The following is a 19,688-nucleotide window of genomic DNA, read 5'->3' as shown; positions in this document are numbered from 1 at the left end:
CAGCAGGAACTGTGTGCCTCATACTGGTTTAAGCATATTCGATGGGTTTTGGGAAAGGGATGGCAGGAAAAGATGACACTAAATAATAATCTTGAAAGGTGTTGCTTTCTAAATGAAATTCTTTCCTTATCTTTTGTCATCTTCTCAAAAGGAACAGAAAGGTTTTAAATTGCATGTTGTAATAAGTATTTGTTGCAATATCAATTTAACATGATGGTTTTCATTGGTGCAGTAGTCAATACTGTACATGAAATAGGTGAGCAGAAAGAAAGCCAGGTGCACTTGCTGAAGAAAAATAAGGCACTGAAGTATTGGGTGCCAGACATCTGTTTTACTGGGTAGATAGCACTGAAAAATCTGTCCCTTAGGTTTTAAGACTAAAGGGAACTATTTTCATCCATTGCCACTTATGTACAGCAGCCTGCATCATGTATGAGCTAATCTGTTCACAGAGCCCAGTGGTGGATGTCCTGGTAACTGAAGGTGCATGGAGCTTCCAGGTCGTCTCTGATCACTTTTAAAAATCAGGCCATTTTTATACAAATTTTTTTACTGGATGAATTGAAAAATTAAAAATTTTGGAACTATTCTTCTTTTTACTAGTGCTGGGTATTATTTTGTTACCTTGAAAATCATAGAAACATTTAGGTTGGAAAAGGCCCTTAAGATCGAGTCCAACTGTACACCTAACACTGCCAAGTCCACCACTAAACCATGTCCCTAAGCGCCACATCTACACGTCTTTTAAATACCTCCAGGGATGGTGACTCCACCACGTCCCTGGGCAGCCTGTTCCAATGCTTGACAACCCTTTTGGTGAAGGAATTTTTCCTAATATCCAATCTAAACCTCCCCTGGTGCAATTTGAGGCCGTATCCTCAATGTATCTATTTCCTGAAAATGACTCCTAGTGTAGTGGTACGCAGTTCTCAAGCCGGGGAAGAAGTCTTGTGTCCTTTTGTGGGGGTCACAGATTCTCCATGTGTGGTTTGGATCGGCCAATACTTGGATGCTGAAGTAACTTGTTCACAGGAAGTGCACCCAGTTAAAAAATGTCATGTGTGCCTGTTACATTTGTAAATATGTTGGTTTTTCGTTGCAGCTGTTGTAGGATGTTTTTTATTGGAGTTATTGTAGTGAACCACCGGTGAGACCTTTGTGCTGGGTTCTGGAAAACCAGGGTGGCAGTTGCCCTGTGTCCGGCTGAAATTATTTTCTAAACAAAGCAAAAAATGAGAGGGAAGGGTAAGATGCGTGTGAGCAACGTGAAAAGTGTCAACAGTTGCTGGCACAATTTATTTTTGAGGGTAGCAGTTTGGCGTTGCTAAAATAAGTGAAGGAAAGCGAGGGGAAAAGAGAGATGAAGGTGAAAGATAAGAGAAGCAGATAGAGAGGGAGGAGGATGGAAAAGTCTTCCGGGGGAGAGGAATGAATCAGGTTGGTTGTCAGCACAGACATCTGCTCTCCATCGGGAGCCCCCCGGGTTTGGTTGCAGGCACCTGAGTCTTGGTAGTGTTGCCTCAGGGCACCTGATTGCTCTCAGCTTTGGAGGACCAAGCTGAGTCTTGCAGCTGATCCTCACTTTGCCAGTAACTATACTTTTTCTATGCATTGTTCTTAATTTTGATAAAGTACTCTTAGTGCATGTGTACTTAGTGCTAAACTTCAGCGGTGGACCTTTTCACCCGATCTATGTGCACTCCTTTGGGAACCCTTGTGAAATGCCAGTGAGAGAATCCCCATTCAGACTTTTGTTTGCATCTGTATTCTGGAAAGTGCTGCTTCCTCCTTGTTAATTCAAGGGGATGAGTAACTCCTACATGATTGCAGGGTTTTGTTAGCAAGAACATAGTCTGGGATGAAGCCATTAATCAGATTTCTTGCTAATTTTTTACTCCGGGTTCCCTGTCATGGACATGGGAGTGAGCGGACGCTGCAGAATTTCTGTCCTGATGTAGAGCCAGTCCCCACTTCTTGGTGTGAATAGTGTCTCTCTGCTGCAGTTTCTAGTTTCTTTATAAATTATACATTGGTGTGGCTCTAGCTTTTTCTGTAAGTGTGGGGTTTGGAATTTTTTTTGCTTTTTGCCAGCTGTTCTGAATTGTAATGAGCACCCTGGGGAAGTGGAGATGTGGGTGGCCTTGCTTCAGACAAGCAAGGGAGTGCTGAACACTTGATGGAAGTACCGTAAGCCACGTTACTTCTTTTGTTTTCCTTCTCTGGTTTAGGTATTGGGATGAGGGAGATTTAGAAAAGAGCATAAAGATGTGAAATACTAATTTTCAAGCAATATTTTTAACTGGCCGTAGTGCTTAGTCATTGGTTTAATGCAGCTTTTCCGTCACAGGTAAGGTATCAATAAGTTTGGATTTTATATGTTCGTGGTGCCCCTTGTGGCTACAGGAGTATGTCTAAATGTCAGTTCTACAGGGCTGATACTGAAGCAGAAGCTATAGGCAAGACCAGGAAGGGGAGCCAAGTGATGATTTGTCCTAAAATAAGAATATCCAGGATAACGAACATGTGAAGAAAACAAAATTAAAAAAATAGACTAAATGTTTTGTTATGGTTTGGTTGGTCACTTGGGAGTTTTTCCCTTGTAATGCTTTTAGTTTTAATATTAGAGAGGACATACTATATTCTAATATTGATCAGGGGCCCTGAATAGCATATTCTCATGTTTTAATAATCTGTTTCAGTTGGACAATGACTAATTTAAGATGAGTAGCAGAAGTCCAGTGATATCCATTTCTATGCTCTATAAAAGAAGAATGGGCTCTGGAAATAAAATAGTAACGTAAAATCTAAGTACTGTTCCATTTAAAAAAAAAAAAAAAAAAAAGAATTTAATCAGTCATGCCTTGCTTAAAATAGTCTGTGTTAAACAGCACATAAAAAACCTTTGTTGAAACGCTTCAAAAGTTATAGTAGTGGTAAAATTTCAACACAAGTGAAAATCGATTTTGTTTCTACACTAAGTAAGCATTTTATTGTCTGTCTTTGCAGATGAAGACTGTTAGTGTTGCCTTAGTTTTGTGCCTAAATGTCGGTGTGGACCCTCCTGATGTGGTGAAAACAACTCCCTGTGCCCGTCTGGAGTGTTGGATCGGTAAGTCTTGAGAACTTCCAAGCTCCAGCTAACTCTATTAGCCTTATAAATACTGAGTTGTAGCATATATAGTAATCTTAAAGTTGTGTGTTTCCTGGACTTAAAACTAGGGTGAACAAAAGAAAATCTGGCGTCTCATTTCACTGTGTCTATATGAGTTAATTAAGTGTCCAGCAGTGACTGCTGCCATAGGTCATCTCTCCTGCTTTATTCTAAAATGAGATAGCTTTATTTTAAAATGAGATAACATGGAGGAAAAAAGCTGTTAATTAGCTACTTAGCCTTCTCTTATTTGTTGTAGATTTATAAATATCTAAGGAAATCTCTGAGCAGTAACATCTTTAGAGTACTGTGATTTGCAAAAGGTTTAAAATTACCCTGCATCATACAACAGAGAAATAAGTTTTTATAAAATGCATGGACTTTACTGCATGTTGAGGTGACCGCTCTGGGGCTATTTTAATTGGGATAATGAATTCAGAAGACCTGGAATTATTCCCAAGGATGTCTTGCTAGCAGTTGTAACACATGAGCTTGCTACGTTGATGCAGTGTTGGACTAAATTCCTAGTTTTTTGTTAAGAAATGAAACGTTCCCTTGGTTTTGGAGATCAAGCCTGATTATTGAGATGAGACAAATCTGAAGTAACGTTAGAAGGAGATACTTTGTGTAAGAAAGCTTTCTAAGAGACATTTGGTTTTTATCTAGGAATTGAAAATGTTCAGACTTCAGCAAGTAACATGCAGAGCACTGTAATCCTAAACTCCGGGGCTTATGATGGGCTGCAGAAGCAAGTTAATCATTACACAAACTGAATTTCTTTAAAAACTTTCAGAACGTCTTGTTTCTAACATTGCCTTACCTGCTTTATGAATCATAGCATCTCATTTTTTTAACCTAAAAATGCTGATGACTTCAAAGCAGTTAAAAAGCCATGAGCATGCACTAACAAATACATCTATTCAGTGGAGAGAACAGCTCTCATTTCTCATTGATACACGAGGAGAAAGCAAAGAGAATGCGGAGCATTGCAGAGTCATTAAAATAAAGTTATTAGTGATCATCAACAAAGAGAATTTTGAATGTAGTTTTTTAATTAAATTTTTAGTGAGTGTATATACACAAGTACTCATTTCAATTTCTAGCCAGCTTTAAATTTCTGAAAAAGGTAATTGCAAAAATATCTGCTGTGTTTTCTTCTATACAACAGTCTCAAGAGAAGCTAATGGTGTGTATTGTGGAAATATAATATCTTTGCCAGATGTGCAAGAAAGTGTGAAATCATTTTGGTGCAATTGCTGCTATTGACAACTGAGCTGAGATCACCAGCTTGTGAACTCTGGTAACAAATAGCCATCTAAACCGCAGACAAAAGCCAGTTGCAGTTCTCACTGTACCTTCCAGATGCACCCTTAGAACATCTGAAGTGTTTTGTTTTTCTCCAGAATTAAGCCTTAGCTGACATCTGTGCTACAGTGTCAACCTGGCACCGTTTAAGGCACGGAGCGCTTCATGCCGTGGTTATACCGGAGGTATCTTGGCCTGTGTATCTGCAGGCCTTCACTAGCCTTGTATATACACTCAACAAGGGAGGCTGAAAGCTCATGTGATGACTGTGGTGGCGTGAGCTATATTTAGGAAAATAATTTGTTTCCATTGTTTGGCTCTTGGAATGGCACCAGTGTACTTTATTTTTGTATAAAGGGTATTGTTAATAATGCTAATTACTCTGAAGGCGCTCCGGAGTCTACAAACTACATTCCTCTGCTGTCAAAGTGCATGTGAAGTGTTTTTAATTTCTTTTTCTAAAGTTCAGTTTGGTTCTTTTGAAGGACTCAGGAAAAAAAAATCTGATGTGTTTGTGCTTTTTTTTTTTGTTTCCTTTTTTTAATTTGAGCAGTAGCTAATGGCCTATTAACTAACAAAAGGTGTATGAGGCAGTGTGAATACTTTTGGGGTCTTACTGTTCAACATCTCGAGGGTATCTGCTCGAAACTCGCCTTAAATAGCAAGGGGACTGTTGCAGTTCAGAGCAACAAAGACTGCTGCAGTAAATCGAGACGTTTCTAAAAGGTATGTCAGTGAGTGCTGAAACTGCAGGGTCCGTAGTGGGGAGTGGGTGCTTGTTCCGTCCCGGTGACGGCTCTGGCGGGACTTCTGGAACAACGGCTGCAGCTGAGCCAAAGATGGTAGACAGGCTTCTTGAAGTCTGAGCAGACAATTTACTGCTGTTTGTGTTTGTTTTGGAAAAATGTAAATGGTATACTCACCTTAAATCTTTCTACAAAAATATACTAAAATTTAAATAAGATCCTAGCTTTTATTCATTTAAGAAAAAAACCTCATAAAATCCTGCTTTCATCCTACTTTATTGTATTTTTTTTCTAACAGTACAAGGTAGAATATTTGTAAAGATTTTAAAAAATTAACTTAATTGATTTGGTTAAATGCTTTTAAAATAGTTTATATTAAATTGCAAAATATTAGCTTCTAGTTTTTTTTTAAACTTGTTAATAGCGTCGATTATATGGCCGTGGTTTTTGAATAAAGCACATAAGCTGAAATTGTGTTGGTATGTATGGATGGTGGTAATTATCTAGTGATAAAATTAACTTCTTAAAAATCACAAATGGCATATAATCTCTGAAGCAGTAAGCAATGGAAGTAAATGAAGCAGGATTTTGCATTCATCAAGAAAAAATATTTATCATCAAATATTTAACCAATTTAATTTTTTTCATTATTTACTATAGAAACCTTTTTTTCAATATTAAAAGAAACAAATGTAATGCCTCTCCTGTCCTTCAAAACAAAATTGTATTTATTACCTTAGTGAGAGAAATTTTCCAAATTTGACAGTCTTTAATGGTATTTAATTTGTACTTGAGCGAAGAATTGGGGATAACTTTTGGGTATTGCACCCAAGTAAATTCTGTGAAGAATGTAATGTCTATGAATTTGAAATTGAATGCATGAAAGGAACCTGCATTAAAATATCATTAAATGATCTTTCTTGCAGGCAGAACACTGGAGAGGGAAAGTGTGGAAAGCTTTTAGCTTCTTTCTTCTGCAAAGGGGGGTGGTGTTCATGCTTTGATGTAGACTTTGGCCTCCCAGGTTGTAGATCTGGATTGTACAGAAACATAATGTGGAGTAGCTCAAGGTTTAAATGCACATAGAATTGGAAATAATTTCTGCCTCTGGTCAAGCTGAGTGATTCAGATGTGGTCAAAAATACTCATTTGTGTTATATTTCCTAGATCCTCTGTCAATGGGTCCTCAGAAAGCTCTGGAAACCATTGGTGCAAATTTACAGAAGCAGTATGAAAACTGGCAGCCAAGAGTAAGTATTCCTTGAGCTTTCCCTCTGCAGCTATAGATATGATACTGCTTTGTGATAACATTCAGCGTGGACTGAAAACTCAGATACGTGTCTACTATGTGGCATGGTGGTCTTGCAGCATTTGTTGTTCCCTTCATCCATCAGTGTGAATAAGTTCTTGCAAGCTGTCAAACTTGATAGCTTTCTAGCTGATGCCCCTCTTGGCTAGCACTTTCTTCGATCACGTCTTGGGTATTTGTTTAAAGTACTAAGTCCTACAGTGATTTTTTTTTTTAAATTCAGGTTCCTCTGACTTCATTGTGTTTTTGAGATGTTCTGAAGCTTTTCATTCTGAGTTTATAGTTTCTTGTGTTGTAAAAATGTGTTTGGCCTCAGCTGGTTCAAAAGCTATGTGTCCCAGCACTCATCAGTACTGGTTTTATCCTTTGGAACAAGTGAATGTTGTACAGTTAGTAGCTGAGGAAGGCTTTTGGTTTTGTTGTAAAACATAATTTCAGAGCTTTGGTAACTGCTAATTCTAACTAAAGTATAATGTGTGTATACGTTTTTGAAAATGAATGTTTTGGATAGTAGCAACACAAAGCAGGAGTTGAAGAAACATGCAAGCAACTGACTATTTCCTGTTTTGTAACATCTCACTCTTTCACATTGGGGAAGTGTTTTGCTTCTGGATGTTTCAATGTCTGTAGTTTCGTGTGTCTCAGTAAATAAACTACAGAAAGATCTAAAGAATGAAATTTGAAGTCGGCAGCATTTTCCAAATCGGTACAAAACCTGAACGGTAGAATCATCTTCACTGTTAATATTCCCCAGTATGTTCATGCCCGTATCTGTATGCTCTAGGCAGTTTGGGTCAAAATATTCCTCTGCAAAGTACCTGGACTATTGACTACTAAATCATAAATTTATCATTATAAGCATTTAATGTGTAACCCAACCAGAAATAGTAACTTCACTGAATGAACCTACCTGTAGATTTGCTTTAATTTTTTTTTTTTCCTTATGATGTGGCATGCATACTAACCCAGTCTTCATTTTTTTAAGGAGACATTTTTTCTTCTCTTCCTTTTAGATGGTCTTCAGTAATAATAATAATTATGTGTGTTTTCTGTTTCTAACATTGCTCACTACCTTATTTAATGTGTAAATAATCTACCGAGTGTCTCTGTAATGTCTGTTGGTATATAGTTTAAGAGTATGGTCTGCAACTGGAAAAGTTACTGGTACTTTCCTGTTCTCTGTATAGGATGACTGGTTGAGAAGGCCTTTGTGTTAGCAGTGCCCTTAGGTATTTTTAACCAGTCCTTCTATTTAAACTGTGATGGGTTACATTCATTTACTTGTTTCTTCATAATTTATAAAATTGATAAAGATAGATTGCCACTGCTGATGTTTTGTTCGGGTCTGGAACCTAGAAGCTCTGAACATCCCTGTTCCTACAGGTAGATAAAGAACTTGGGGTTTTTGTTCTTTCTTCCCCCGCCAAGTCTTCCATTCCTTCATGAAGGACTAATACCTTCAGATAAAGGACAGGTGGCTTTGAGATTATCTTTGCAGTAGTAAATGTAAACTTTTCTTTGCCAGACACTGCTGAGAATATTTTTCACCAAAAAAGGGTTGTTGGCATGTGTGTTGTTAAAGGCTGCCAGTGAAGTAGTTTGTTGTATGCATTCCAAGTCCCTCCTTGACTTTCTAATTCAAACTTGATGGAAATAATATTATATTCAGAGCAATTTGAATGTAAATACAGTTCGTACAGGTTCTTTACCTCTTGCCTTTGTGTGATACTTTCCTGCTCCCTTATTCAGGGTTGACTGACTAGAACTGAGTTTATCATTCAGTAAAAGCTGAATGTATTACCTGAAGGAGACTTACTGTTTTTAGTGGTGAAATGTTTAGATTACTAAATCTGTGGATAATTGTCTGTGGGTATGCTTTTTTATGAAGTGTTTTGTGAGTATGTTTACATGAGAAGGACTTGTCATGAAGCATATATGGTACATATTTAAGACAAGAGAATTTACTTTTGTGTTTTTCCTCTTGGTACATTGGCAATTCTTTTAATCTCTCTCTAGCAGCCCAAGAATTTGGCAGAAAATCCAAATAGTATCTGAATTCAAGTAGGAGAGTAAAACATCTTGATGTAAATGTGAAAACAAACCTTTTTCTCTGCTCTTTAATAACGGAGTCCATATTACTGAGGAATGAGGGACAGGCGTCTAGAAGCAGTAGGTACCCTGTGTGGGCCGACCTCACGCTGCCTTGTAGAGTTTGCACAAAACATGAGGCAATTACTGAGCTCGGATGTTTGTGTGCAAGGTGCCTGGTTCTTAACAGTAAATCACAGCCCTTTGAAACATTGCAAAGCTAAACACGTACCATTTTATTGCACTCTACAGGGCTCTTGAGTTTTCTGCAGTAATAAAGAGAAGTTGATGTGCCATCTGCAATAAAACAATAGGAACATTATTGAATTTCCTAGACCTTTCATATAAATACTAATCCATCCAGTTTTGTCTATTTCTCAGTGTTTTGGAATGGTTGAAGAATTGATGGAAGGAAGACAATTTGGGGAAAACTAGGCAGTGTGAAAAAAAGACCAAATCATTAAAATCTTTTGAAATAGCCAATATTACTGGGCTGTCAGTGTGGGTCCTTACACTAGGAAATGCCTGTCATCAATATCTTGTTGTGAATGCACAAATGGTGCTAATTACTGGTAAATGGATCATGTCAGTAATAAAAGCTGTGTGAAAAGTCCTGTGACATCACTACCAGTGCAGTCCTTGTCTGCTTATAATTGTAGGATGTTGTTCAAATGCATGCCCGTTTTTGTTAAATACAAATAGTTTAGGTGAAAAAGCTTTAAAAGGGGTAAGCATGAAAATTCTTTGTTTCTGGAAGCTCCCAGGCTGCACAGCTGATGCATATTTCCTTCCAGGTCTTATTGAGCCCCTTTCTAAATAATTTATCAGCTTGCCATTGCTTGAAGTATTTGTTCTGATTAAATTGAAGACTTTGCTTTATTGTTGTGTAGCTACATAAATTTGTGTGCTGCGGGAATAAAAAACCAGTTCGGCCGTTGTTTCATCTGCAAAATACTGCAGTTAAACAATATTCAGTCATTTCATTGTAATTCTCAAATGAAAATTTTACGGGGGGGAGAGAGTAGGAGATGACAAAGCTGTAGGCTTTATCTGTCTTTATAAAGAATCTTCTGAACAAGTAAGAGTTCTTGCAATTAGTGCAAAGATAATTTAGGTGCTAGTGAAAAAGTGGAAAGCAAAAAAAGACAGCTCTTCTCTAATATTCCCTTGGGTCATGGGTTTTGAGTTTCACTGGGCATGGAAGGGGTTAAACCTGAGGGTAATCTGGAAAGCAGGCTCAATTACAGGGGATAAGAGGGGTTGCTTAAGCAGCTGAGAATGAAAGGAGAAAAAGGTAGTGAAAGTTAAGAGCACAGGACCCCATAATGCCCAGCCTAAGTGGAGGGGGGGGGAACCTTCCCTGCGAGTGCTCTTCTGGTGTTTGGGGGAATCTGCAGCCTGACGGATGGATTAGGGAATCTCTGGTGGAGCTGGGCAAAACTGGGGCTTGCCTGTTACAGGGCCTGGATTAAAAGGTTGGGCGGGTGGTGTCAGGAGAACACCATGAAAAAGGTGAGCCTTTAGCTGAGACAGCACATTATATCACTTTAATTGCCCAAAATAAAATGCTTTAAATTTCTATTGGAGATTCTTCACATGGTCTGTATTTAAAATATTTAGGTAGGAAATTGATCACATTGAAATGGTATTTTTCTGCTTCTGGTCTTCATTTATTACCCTTTGCAGAATACTGCCTGTGTTAGGTACAACGTTGTAGTAAGTGACCAGCGAGAGCACTCGTTGGCTAGTGCTGGCAGTAAGTAGCAAATATTTTCCCTGTTGTTTGGATGCAAATTTAGTTTTCTTGGCAGCATTGCATTGTTATGGCATTCAAAAGGCAGGAACTTTCCTTAGTTTAAAAAGTCAAACAGACTTTGTTTGCAAATAGGAATAATAGGCTGCGAATTCTGAGTGCTGCTGCAGTGAGATAGTTTATGGAGATGCAGTAGCTAGTGAGGATTTTTATGAGCAGAAGTTATTGTTACTGAAGTCCCAGTTTACATCCATTTATCAGCAGAGCCTGGGACTTGGGTTGTTTACTGTGACATTCTGCAGAGCTGGAGCAGAGGGGTTAGTGGAGAGGATGAAGGTGTTACTTGGCTTTCTACTGCTTCTCTGCACAGCACACTGTTCCTTTCCTTGTGGTCTGGTTTGAGAGAGCACGTTTTTCTGCATCCTCTTGGCTGGAGTGCTCTGAACTGGGCTACAATACTTGAAAAGCACCGGTTACCCTGTGTGAAATGAAATTATCATTATGTGCAGTATTCTGCAGAATGCTATGAGATGAGGTTGATCTGTGATGGCTGGCTTCGTTCTTAGAAAGATGTCAGACTTTTTCTTGCCCCCCCCCCCGGTAATGGACATCTCATTACTTGGCTTGTAGCCTTCCCTAGACAATAAAATTTCCTTCGTTTCCATTCCTGTGTATATGCCTTTGAGAATGGGACTGTGTAGCCAAAGGTAGAACTGTAGGTTGAATGATGCACAGTTTATGTAATTCAAGGTCTGGTATCAAGTAGTCTAGAGCATATGCTTATTAAATTTGCATGAAATTATAGATTTTTTTTTTTTTTCTTTTTGTTGGCTATGGCTTTTGACCAGTTTCTTTCTTTAACTCTAAACTGACCAGAAAATTCACAGGACTTTTTCTTCCTTTCTCTCATCTCACTCGATAATTTTGTCACTTCTGTTGTGATTTCTGCTAGTCCGAATGAATCCCAATGGCACTCCTACACCAGCTGGTTTTTGCAATACTGTTCTTTATTCTCCGATAGAAACTTTCCCAGTGCTGCCACTGGAAGGTCAAAAACTGCTGTTCATAACTCTCCCTGAGTAGAGGTGAGGTTAAGAAAGCTGTCTCAGAGACTCTTACATTCCTCCATTGCTCATGAAGTGCATTCTTAACAGTGGAGGAGCAGGACCTTGTCTCAGTGAAAAGTAATGTTTTGGGTTTTTTTAAATCTTCCTTTTCCTGAGAGTTTGTGCCCCGTGGTGGTCTTTGCACAGCCAGCTGTGAGACCACTGAAAAACAGATGTTTGTATGTCCCTTGGGTGTGGTTTGGTAAGGCTTCCTTTTTTTTTTTTCTTTTTTTAAATTGTACTCTTGCAGCACACAGGAGCCCTGGTCATGGAGGAGGGTTTGGTTGAGCCAGGTGCTGTACAGATGAAATGGAAACCACTGCTGCGCAGCTCGCAGTCTGAAATAAGACTGATGCAAACAAATGGGAGAGTACAAAGAGACAGTAAAATAATAGCAGTCAATGTGATAGGGTCTTAGCATAAGAGAAGCCTGACTCTAAATGTGCTGGTAGACGTTACAGCATGGTACAATATAGAAATAAGAAGCAAGTGGTTATAGGGGAGTTTTGAAAGTGCAATCACCAGGTGGAAGAGAAGATACTGAGGGAAATAGGTTTGGAACGGACCAGAGTATAGGGTTGTAGGTAAATTTGGTTTGCACGTGAGATTACTGAAAGAAATAAGGTTTGGAAGGTGCAAAGAAGAGGAGCAATGGTAGAGCTGGAGGAGAGGCTATCCAGAGAGTAATTACGAAACAGCACGGTCTTCAAGCTGAAGCAATATGTAATTGGCACATTCACAAGATCTGTCAAAGAACCTTGACAGCCTTGCTGCCAAGCAAAGCTGAGGGCTGGAGTGGAACTGTTATCCTTTTAAGCTGGACTATGACAGAAAATAAAGCTTTAGTTACGGTACACAAGAGTTGAGGACCATGGATGAGTTAGAAGAAAAGGAAAGTTGTGTTCTCTGCTATATTTAAGGTTGACTTTGGTCTGACGTCTTATTTTGCTGTGTACAGAGGTTTCAGGGGAGGGGGAAAGAGCTCTGGAGACCCTTGCAGCAATTTGAATATTTGTTGCCCATTGAAGCCAGTTGCAGTGGCACAATGTTCAAGCGTCTGTGTCTTTGAACAAGCCATCTCGCCGCTGAAGGGAGCGGGCGTTGGGCCCTGGTCTTCCAGAGATTTGGAAATGAGCCAGTGAAGGTGCAGAGTGCGAAGCACTGTGAGCTGTTCTGAGATCCTACAAAACTGTTCTAGTGGGATCTTGCTTTTGTATAGAGACCTTTACTTCAAGTTGAAGGTCAATTCTTCTATGGAATTTGGGATTTTTTACATCCTCTGATAAGTAACTTAATGGAATGTGAGACGTTTGTGCCTCCCTGTAAGATTTAACCACAGCAAGGTCTGTAATTTGTCATCTGTGCAACGCCTGTTTCCCTCACTTCCCCTCCTGTCCTTTCAGGCTAGTAGCTCTAGGGCTTCTGTACCTCCCCTTGCGATAACCAACACCAGCAAAGCCAAAGAGCTTTAAACATTACATCCCAAAGAATTTTTTTCCCCTTACACCCACTTGCCTAAATAAAACAAAGTCAATTACAGTATTGATTTTTCTAATTCAAGTGCTACACTGTTGTCTCCCTTTTTCTTCTCTCCACTTCCTCCTTTTTTGCTAAGGCAGTCATCTTCGCTATTTTGATTATCGAATGGAATTAACTGGGAGTATTTCATTATAGCTCCACCTGAACGGACATCACTGGAGTGAAGGAGACCTATGAGATATGAGGGGAGATGAAAATCCTAGATAGGGGAAGGACTAGAGAGATCTAGAAGGCAAGATTAAATAAACTTTTAGAAAACCTTTGGGAAGGGTGGCTTGAAAGCAAATACAAATGATACTTGAGAATGCCGGCATCTGTAGCTTCCCTAGTCACTGAGGATGGTGTGTTAATGACAGTGTGGACACTGTCACACAGCAATTTTGCTTCCGTTTCTTATGCAGTTCTCTTCTTGATGCTCCATTACTTACATTAGTGTCACTTTATTAAGAGACAGGCAGTAACATATCTGAACTCATTAGTCTGGCAGATCTAGGCATGTTTTAGGTCTTTCCAGCCCATTTAATTTACGTGGTTGTACCCATTTTTTCACTCAGTTCAAAGAGGTGACATAATCAAGGAGGAGTGACTGCAGCAATCTTTTATTGAAGTGGGCCCAAGGGAACTGAGAAACTTGGTACTAATCCCAAATAGGCATGCCTGTTCCTTTTATGTATGGCATTAATAGAAACATTAGTTAGTTAAACTAGGGCTATATATTATCTTTTCCCCCAAGTTCTTGATGCCAGGTTGAGACTCTCAGCAGTATGTATGTCCCATTGTGCTTAACTATGCAGGTTTTTAAATAAAGGTTTTTCCTATTTTTTTTACCTAATCCAAAATCGTATGGTGTGTGATGCCTCTAGCAGCTTGCATCCACCAGTGAGTGATAGTCTCTGAGGAGACATCTCATATGATAGGATAGATGATTTTTGTGGCAAGCCTTCAAGGAAACAGTGATGCTTTTCTGATCAAATGAGGCTGCTTCATTCTCTCTTCTAGTCTGCTTCCCAATAGTTTTCTCTTAATTTCAAAGGAAGTACAGCCAAGATACTTGAAACAGATAATTTAAAGCCTCTACCTTTTTGTGCATGTTTTCTGTTGTTGATGCTGTTGTTTCCCTCATTAGATATCTCTGGGCTTTGATACAGTTTCTGAGGTTTCATTGCTTGCATTGCTTCCTTCTGCCTAATTAATTAGTAAGTTGCCTGCTGCACATCAAAGGTTGAGCATTTCTTAAAGAGTAACTAGTTAAGCATGAAAGCTAATTGAACATATGACCTAATTATTGGTCTCTCTGTGAGTCATACTTTTCCTTTATTTCTGTAGGGTTTTTCTTTTAAAACAACAGCAAATACTAATTGCTTCTGCAAAAGAGATACTGTAGAATTCCAAAGGGGAAAATGTAAAATGTAAAAACTTGTACTTGGTCTCCCTACTCTGCAGATGTAGGGAGGAACATGTAACAAAAAATGAAGAAGGAGGAGGGAAGAAAAAAAAAAAGACATTGTGACCTTGTTTAACAAAACCAGGTTTTCCTAAGAGGACTATGTTTGGGTTTTATTTCCCAACAGCCTCTTGAATTTGGCGGCTATTTCAGGCTCTGCAAAATTTTGCTGTATCAATCTTTTGCTGTCTTGTTAAAGATCAACTGTCTTCAGCATAAACCAGCATTTTTTTCCAGAAAATAAAAAAGTCTGTCATAGAAGAGGGTCAACAAGTGTAATTGCCAAAACCAATTATTCACGTTCTCATTCTATCTGAAAATTGTTGTGGTACCATTCTGCGTTTGACTGTTAGCCATGTGCTGTTTTCGCAAAATATCCCTCTAGAAGAACTGGTAGTTTAGCCAGAAAAGCACAAATTGTAAGTATGGTAAATGATGAAAGCCACTCTTTTGTGTCTTTTGAATACGGAGAAAATTAGGGCAAATTAAGCAGTATCTGACTTACAGTTTTCCTTTTGGTAGTTCTCCGTGAGTGGTCTGCAACCCAACCATTCACTCACCCACAGCATAGCTTGGCAGGGGGAGAACACAAGACCGGGGTCTCAGTTTAAACCACCAACGAAGGTGCATTGCATTGAAGTTACTCTCTTTTGTGCTGAAAAATCTGAACTGGGCCACCTATTTGCTTCTGCATTCGGGGCACTAAGCATCAGGAGGAAGCCACGATGAACGACTGTGGAGATTTTAGCATCTTAAACCACTGCATAGGTTCCCTGGAGTTTTGTAGCCTGAGTTGTAGCAGTATATCTGTAGGCACTGCTGACGTGACTGCCTTTGCATGGGAGTAGCTGTACCACCTGTACATACAAAAAAAAAAATCTCCTATAGCAATGATAACTAAAGGATTTGGGAGTAAGCTGTACAAGTGGAAAGCTCCCTACTGCAATTCTGGGGCTCAGTCTAGGTAGAATGCATGTTTTAATTCTTTTTATAGTGAGGGAAAAAAAAAATATCTGATAAATCTTTAACACACTACTAAAAATGAAGTGGGAACTGTGAAATTGCAGCAGTAATGTACTTAATACTGATTTCTCCAAGATTCTCGTGGAAAAATGAGGCACAAAAAGGAAAAAATAGTTACAGGCATGAACTGATGTGAAGAAGCGCGTTCAAAAGATGTAAAGACAAGGAAGTGACATTAAGCTGTTTTGTGAACTGAACTGTTCATGCATTGCAGATCAGCAGTGAGGTAGCATTCTGGAACTAAGTCAACAAACTTGCAAAATCGGTTTAGTGGGAAAATCCTCTGGGTCTTCCCATTTTGCTGAAAGCCTCGAACACTGCAGGCAGGAGTGACCTTGAAATGAAGGAGATGGAGCAAAGGGGAAGCTATTGCCTAAGTCTAGAAAGATAAGTTTGAACCACAATGAAAGGGACATTTAACTTGTAAGCAGACAAAATTTCTTCCCATTTTATTAGAAAAGTGATGCGGTAATGTGACTGTTTAGGTTAGCGTATCTCTCTGAAAAGTGGCAGTCTTAAAATCGCTAAACTGCTCAAGCGGCTGCTGGACGATGATACCTGCCTCACTTGTGCTCTCTCTGGGAAGCAGACCTGCATCGCTGCAGGACAGAGGCCCCAGAACACCCCACCGCTATTTCTGCACATTTTAAACAGCTCTCCTTGAAAATGCGAAGAGTGACCTGGTAAAATCTCCCAGATGCACATTCAGTAAGGCCTGCTTGGCAAGGAAGCTGCTAAGGGCATAAGGCCACCAAGAACCAGATTCATATTTTACCTCCTGCCTTCCCCTCCCTTACACACTTGGTCATTTGCAGAAGCAATGGGCCTCCCTTGCCAAGGTGGAACTTCCCGAGACTGCCTCTGAGATGCTTTTCCTTTGCTTTATCACCCAGCATCTGAACTCCTATTAATTCTGAAATCCTCTCTTTGAATGCAATCATTCAGTGACCATGCTTTCTCTTGCTTTGCTTTCCGTAGTCTTCTGACAATAAGATCCATTCACATGTTTTATACTTCCTCTCTGTTTGGTTTTGTATTTTGTCATCAAAATGAGGCCAGAGTTGGCAGACAAGCAAGATTTTTGTTTTCAAGGGTATTTTCGTATGACCATTGTACCCTTAATGTCAGTTTGTCCCAAGATGTGAAGAAAGACCTGATACTAGAAAGGCTTCTTGAAAGAGATTAGCAGCTCTGCCTGCTCAAATCTGATTAATGTTTTTCTGTAATTACCACCCAGCCTCTGTGTGACCTATTTAAAAGTACCTTGTCTTTGTGTTCCATGGAGAGTAGTGAATCAGTGGCGATTAGAGGCAGGGAGGAGCCTTCTGCAGATCCACTTGCATCAACCCTGGTGCTCTTTATCTAGTAAATACCAGTAGGTATCCACTGGACAAGGATTCAGTCATTGCAAACTTGGACATGCAAATGATTGTGTATCAGACACAGTATTAGACAACTGAAGCTTCTTTCTGAATAGACATCAGAGTTTTGTGCAAAACTTAGAGCATTAACAAAGAAAACGATTTACATTTTTATTTATATTCCTGCTCATCTCTAAGGCAGAATGAGAAAAGCCTGAAATACTTTGGTTTTAACTCCTTTCATATGGATCTTAACAAAGCGCAAACCTCTGAATGATTGTTTTTCCTTCTCTTGACTCATTAAGCTGTTTGTTAATCTGAATATGGCTTCATTAAACAATTACTTTGCAATCAGAGGAAAACCTGGAATTACTAAATAATTATTTAGTTTTGAGAAGATTAACTTCTTGTCCTAGCATGAACACAGCATAGTAGTTCCTCCTGTTGAGTACAATGCACTTTGACCAGAATATAAAGACAACCAGTTTGAGGATTCACTTATGCACCAGACTGTGGTCCTGCAGCCTAAACTGGGCTCCGAGTAGTATCTAAGTTTATGTTTAAGAAACAAGAAGATGCAGAGCCTGAAACTTTAAAGAGCTCTTAAAATAGAGGTTATAAAGAAGGAATAGTACTAAAATGACACTGTTGCTTAGGAGTTACATTATTGGACTAAGCAGGTTTTAAAGATGTGTCCTGGTGTGTACTTAAAATCCCGTTAGAGCATTTTGTGATGTGACCCACCAAAGTCATCGAACTGTCATCAGTCTGAGGATAGGGATCTGGCATATGAGAAGCAGATTTAAGTTCTTTTACAATTCCCTTTGTTTAAAAATAAACAATTATTTATGCAGCCATCTCAGAAAGTTTATTTTATTTGAACAGATAGGGAGGGATTCTTACCATACAGGGTAGGTTGGTGGGTAGAATTTCTGTAAATCTTGGAGCAAACTTGTAGTGTGTAGCAGCTTGTAATTGCTGAGAAACACACCTGTCTCCTGAATCTATTGTAGCAGATATCGAGGTTAGTAGTCCTGATTTTTTGTCTTCCCCGTCAACACCAGTTATTATGAACAGACTGCTCAAAGGTATTTTTTTGGAAGTATTATTGAATACTGAATCCACACAATGAGGATTAGGTACTTCAGAATTCATTTCACATTGGACTTGAAAGCAAGGTCAAAGACTCTGCAGAGGAAGGGTAAAGTCACTATGCTGCTGACTACAGTCAAGCGAATAAATGTTCCACCCTTATAGCTTAGCTCTAGTAATGCATTTTGTCCTAGACATCTAGCAAATTAAGCTGTTTAAGTCTTGGGCTGCTTGTGAATATATTAGCATGTAGGAGATTGAGATGGATTTTTAAAATGCAACCAAATATCTATGGAGGACTTGCCTAAGACTTGCAAGAGTCTTCCTTGTGGCTTAGTTTAGCATTTACACTTAAATAACTGTAAGTTATAGTATGTCTTCACTGTAATTAATATTTTTCAAGTTAGCCATAACTAATAATTTTATCAGAAACACTTTTCATGGCCTGCATTAACCAGGTTAAGCTGTTGCTTGTAACATCAATTTGGAATTTCCAGCATACTCCCTTGTACTTAAATATGCATTTTTTTATTATCTTTGAGTAATCCTCATCAATTTACGTCAGAGTAATTTCATGTGCCCACAACCTAAAATTAAAACACCTAAAAGGTGTTTTTAAAAAATAAAGATAAAAAAGCCTGGAATCTGTGAATATGGTTCAGAATAATTTGTATTTGTATGCATGTCTCTAACCCAAGAGTTATTGTGGTCAGATCATGTTGGGCTTACGGGCAATTGAATTTATGATTGATTGATAGTAAGTATAAATGGAAATCACTTCTTACATTGCTGAATTGATCTCTGAAGTTATCACATAACACGCTCTTGCAGCTGTTTACTTCTCTGCTACCTGCGTTTTGCAGTCTGATGACCTGGTGCAGCAAAATCCTGACCTGGCACTCATGTTTGCAAGCATAAGGAAATGAACAGCAAAGTTGCATCAGTGCAAATGTTGCGAAATTCAGAAAACCCTCTGTGAGACTGCAGGCTTCCTGCCAAGTTCTGTGCTTGTCGTGGTTTAACCTCAGCCGGCAACTGAGCGCCACACAGCCGCTCGCTCACTCCCCCATGGTGGGATAGGGGAGAGAATCGGAAGGGGAAAAGTGAGAAAACTTGTGGGTTGAGATAAAACCAGTTTAATAGGTAAAGCAAAAGCTGCGCAAGCAAAGCAAAACAAGGAATTCATTCACTACTTCCCATCGGCAGGCAGGTGTTCCAGGCTCCATCACGTCATAACTCCGAACGTCCCCCCCTTCCTTCTTCTTCCCCCAGCTTTACCCCCCCCACCCCCTCCCCCAGCCCCAGCCACCCCCCGAGAGGGCAGCCCCCCCCCCCGGCCAGCTTCCCCTCAGTTTCTGCACTGAGCATGACGTCCCACGGTATGGAATGTCCCTTTGGCCAGTTGGGGTCAGCTGTCCTGGCTGTGCCCCCTCCCAGCTTCTTGTGCACCTCCAGCCTCCTCAGTCGGTAGAGCAGGGGAAGCTGAATAGTCCTTGACTAGTGTAAGCACTGCTCAGCAACAACTAAAACATCCGTGTTTTATCAACATTGTTCTCATCCTAAATCCAAAACACAGCACTGTACCAGCTGCTAGGAAGAAAATTAACTCTATCCCAGCCGAAACCAGGACAGTGCTAGACAAGAGTTTGCCAGGTACTTTGGGACAACCTCGTCATACTGCTATCCTTTCCAGGCTCTACAGCAAACTGGGAGTGACTACAAGGTCATGTGCTGTCTGTAAAGGATTTCTGCCTTACTATGACTTTGCTGC

General features: G+C 39.6%; 1 protein-coding gene across 2 annotated transcripts in view; it reads left to right on the top strand.

Annotated features, from left to right (window-relative positions):
• Positions 1 to 19,688, top strand: part of RPTOR (regulatory associated protein of MTOR, complex 1) — a 162,328-nt gene that overhangs the window by 12,055 nt on the left and 130,585 nt on the right. For both annotated transcript variants that reach the window (XM_009324534.1, XM_009324533.1), the window contains exons 2-3: positions 3,007 to 3,109; positions 6,370 to 6,452. In XM_009324534.1, the coding sequence (XP_009322809.1) occupies positions 3,007 to 3,109; positions 6,370 to 6,452 (186 nt within the window). The remainder of the gene's footprint in view (positions 1 to 3,006; positions 3,110 to 6,369; positions 6,453 to 19,688) is intronic.

Source organism: Pygoscelis adeliae, unplaced genomic scaffold (assembly GCF_000699105.1).
Source record: "Pygoscelis adeliae isolate BGI_AS28 unplaced genomic scaffold, ASM69910v1 Scaffold445, whole genome shotgun sequence".
NCBI classification, from domain to species: domain Eukaryota; kingdom Metazoa; phylum Chordata; class Aves; order Sphenisciformes; family Spheniscidae; genus Pygoscelis; species Pygoscelis adeliae.
The sequence above is the reverse complement of the archived record's forward strand: the minus strand, read 5'-3'. Positions and strand labels throughout refer to the sequence as shown.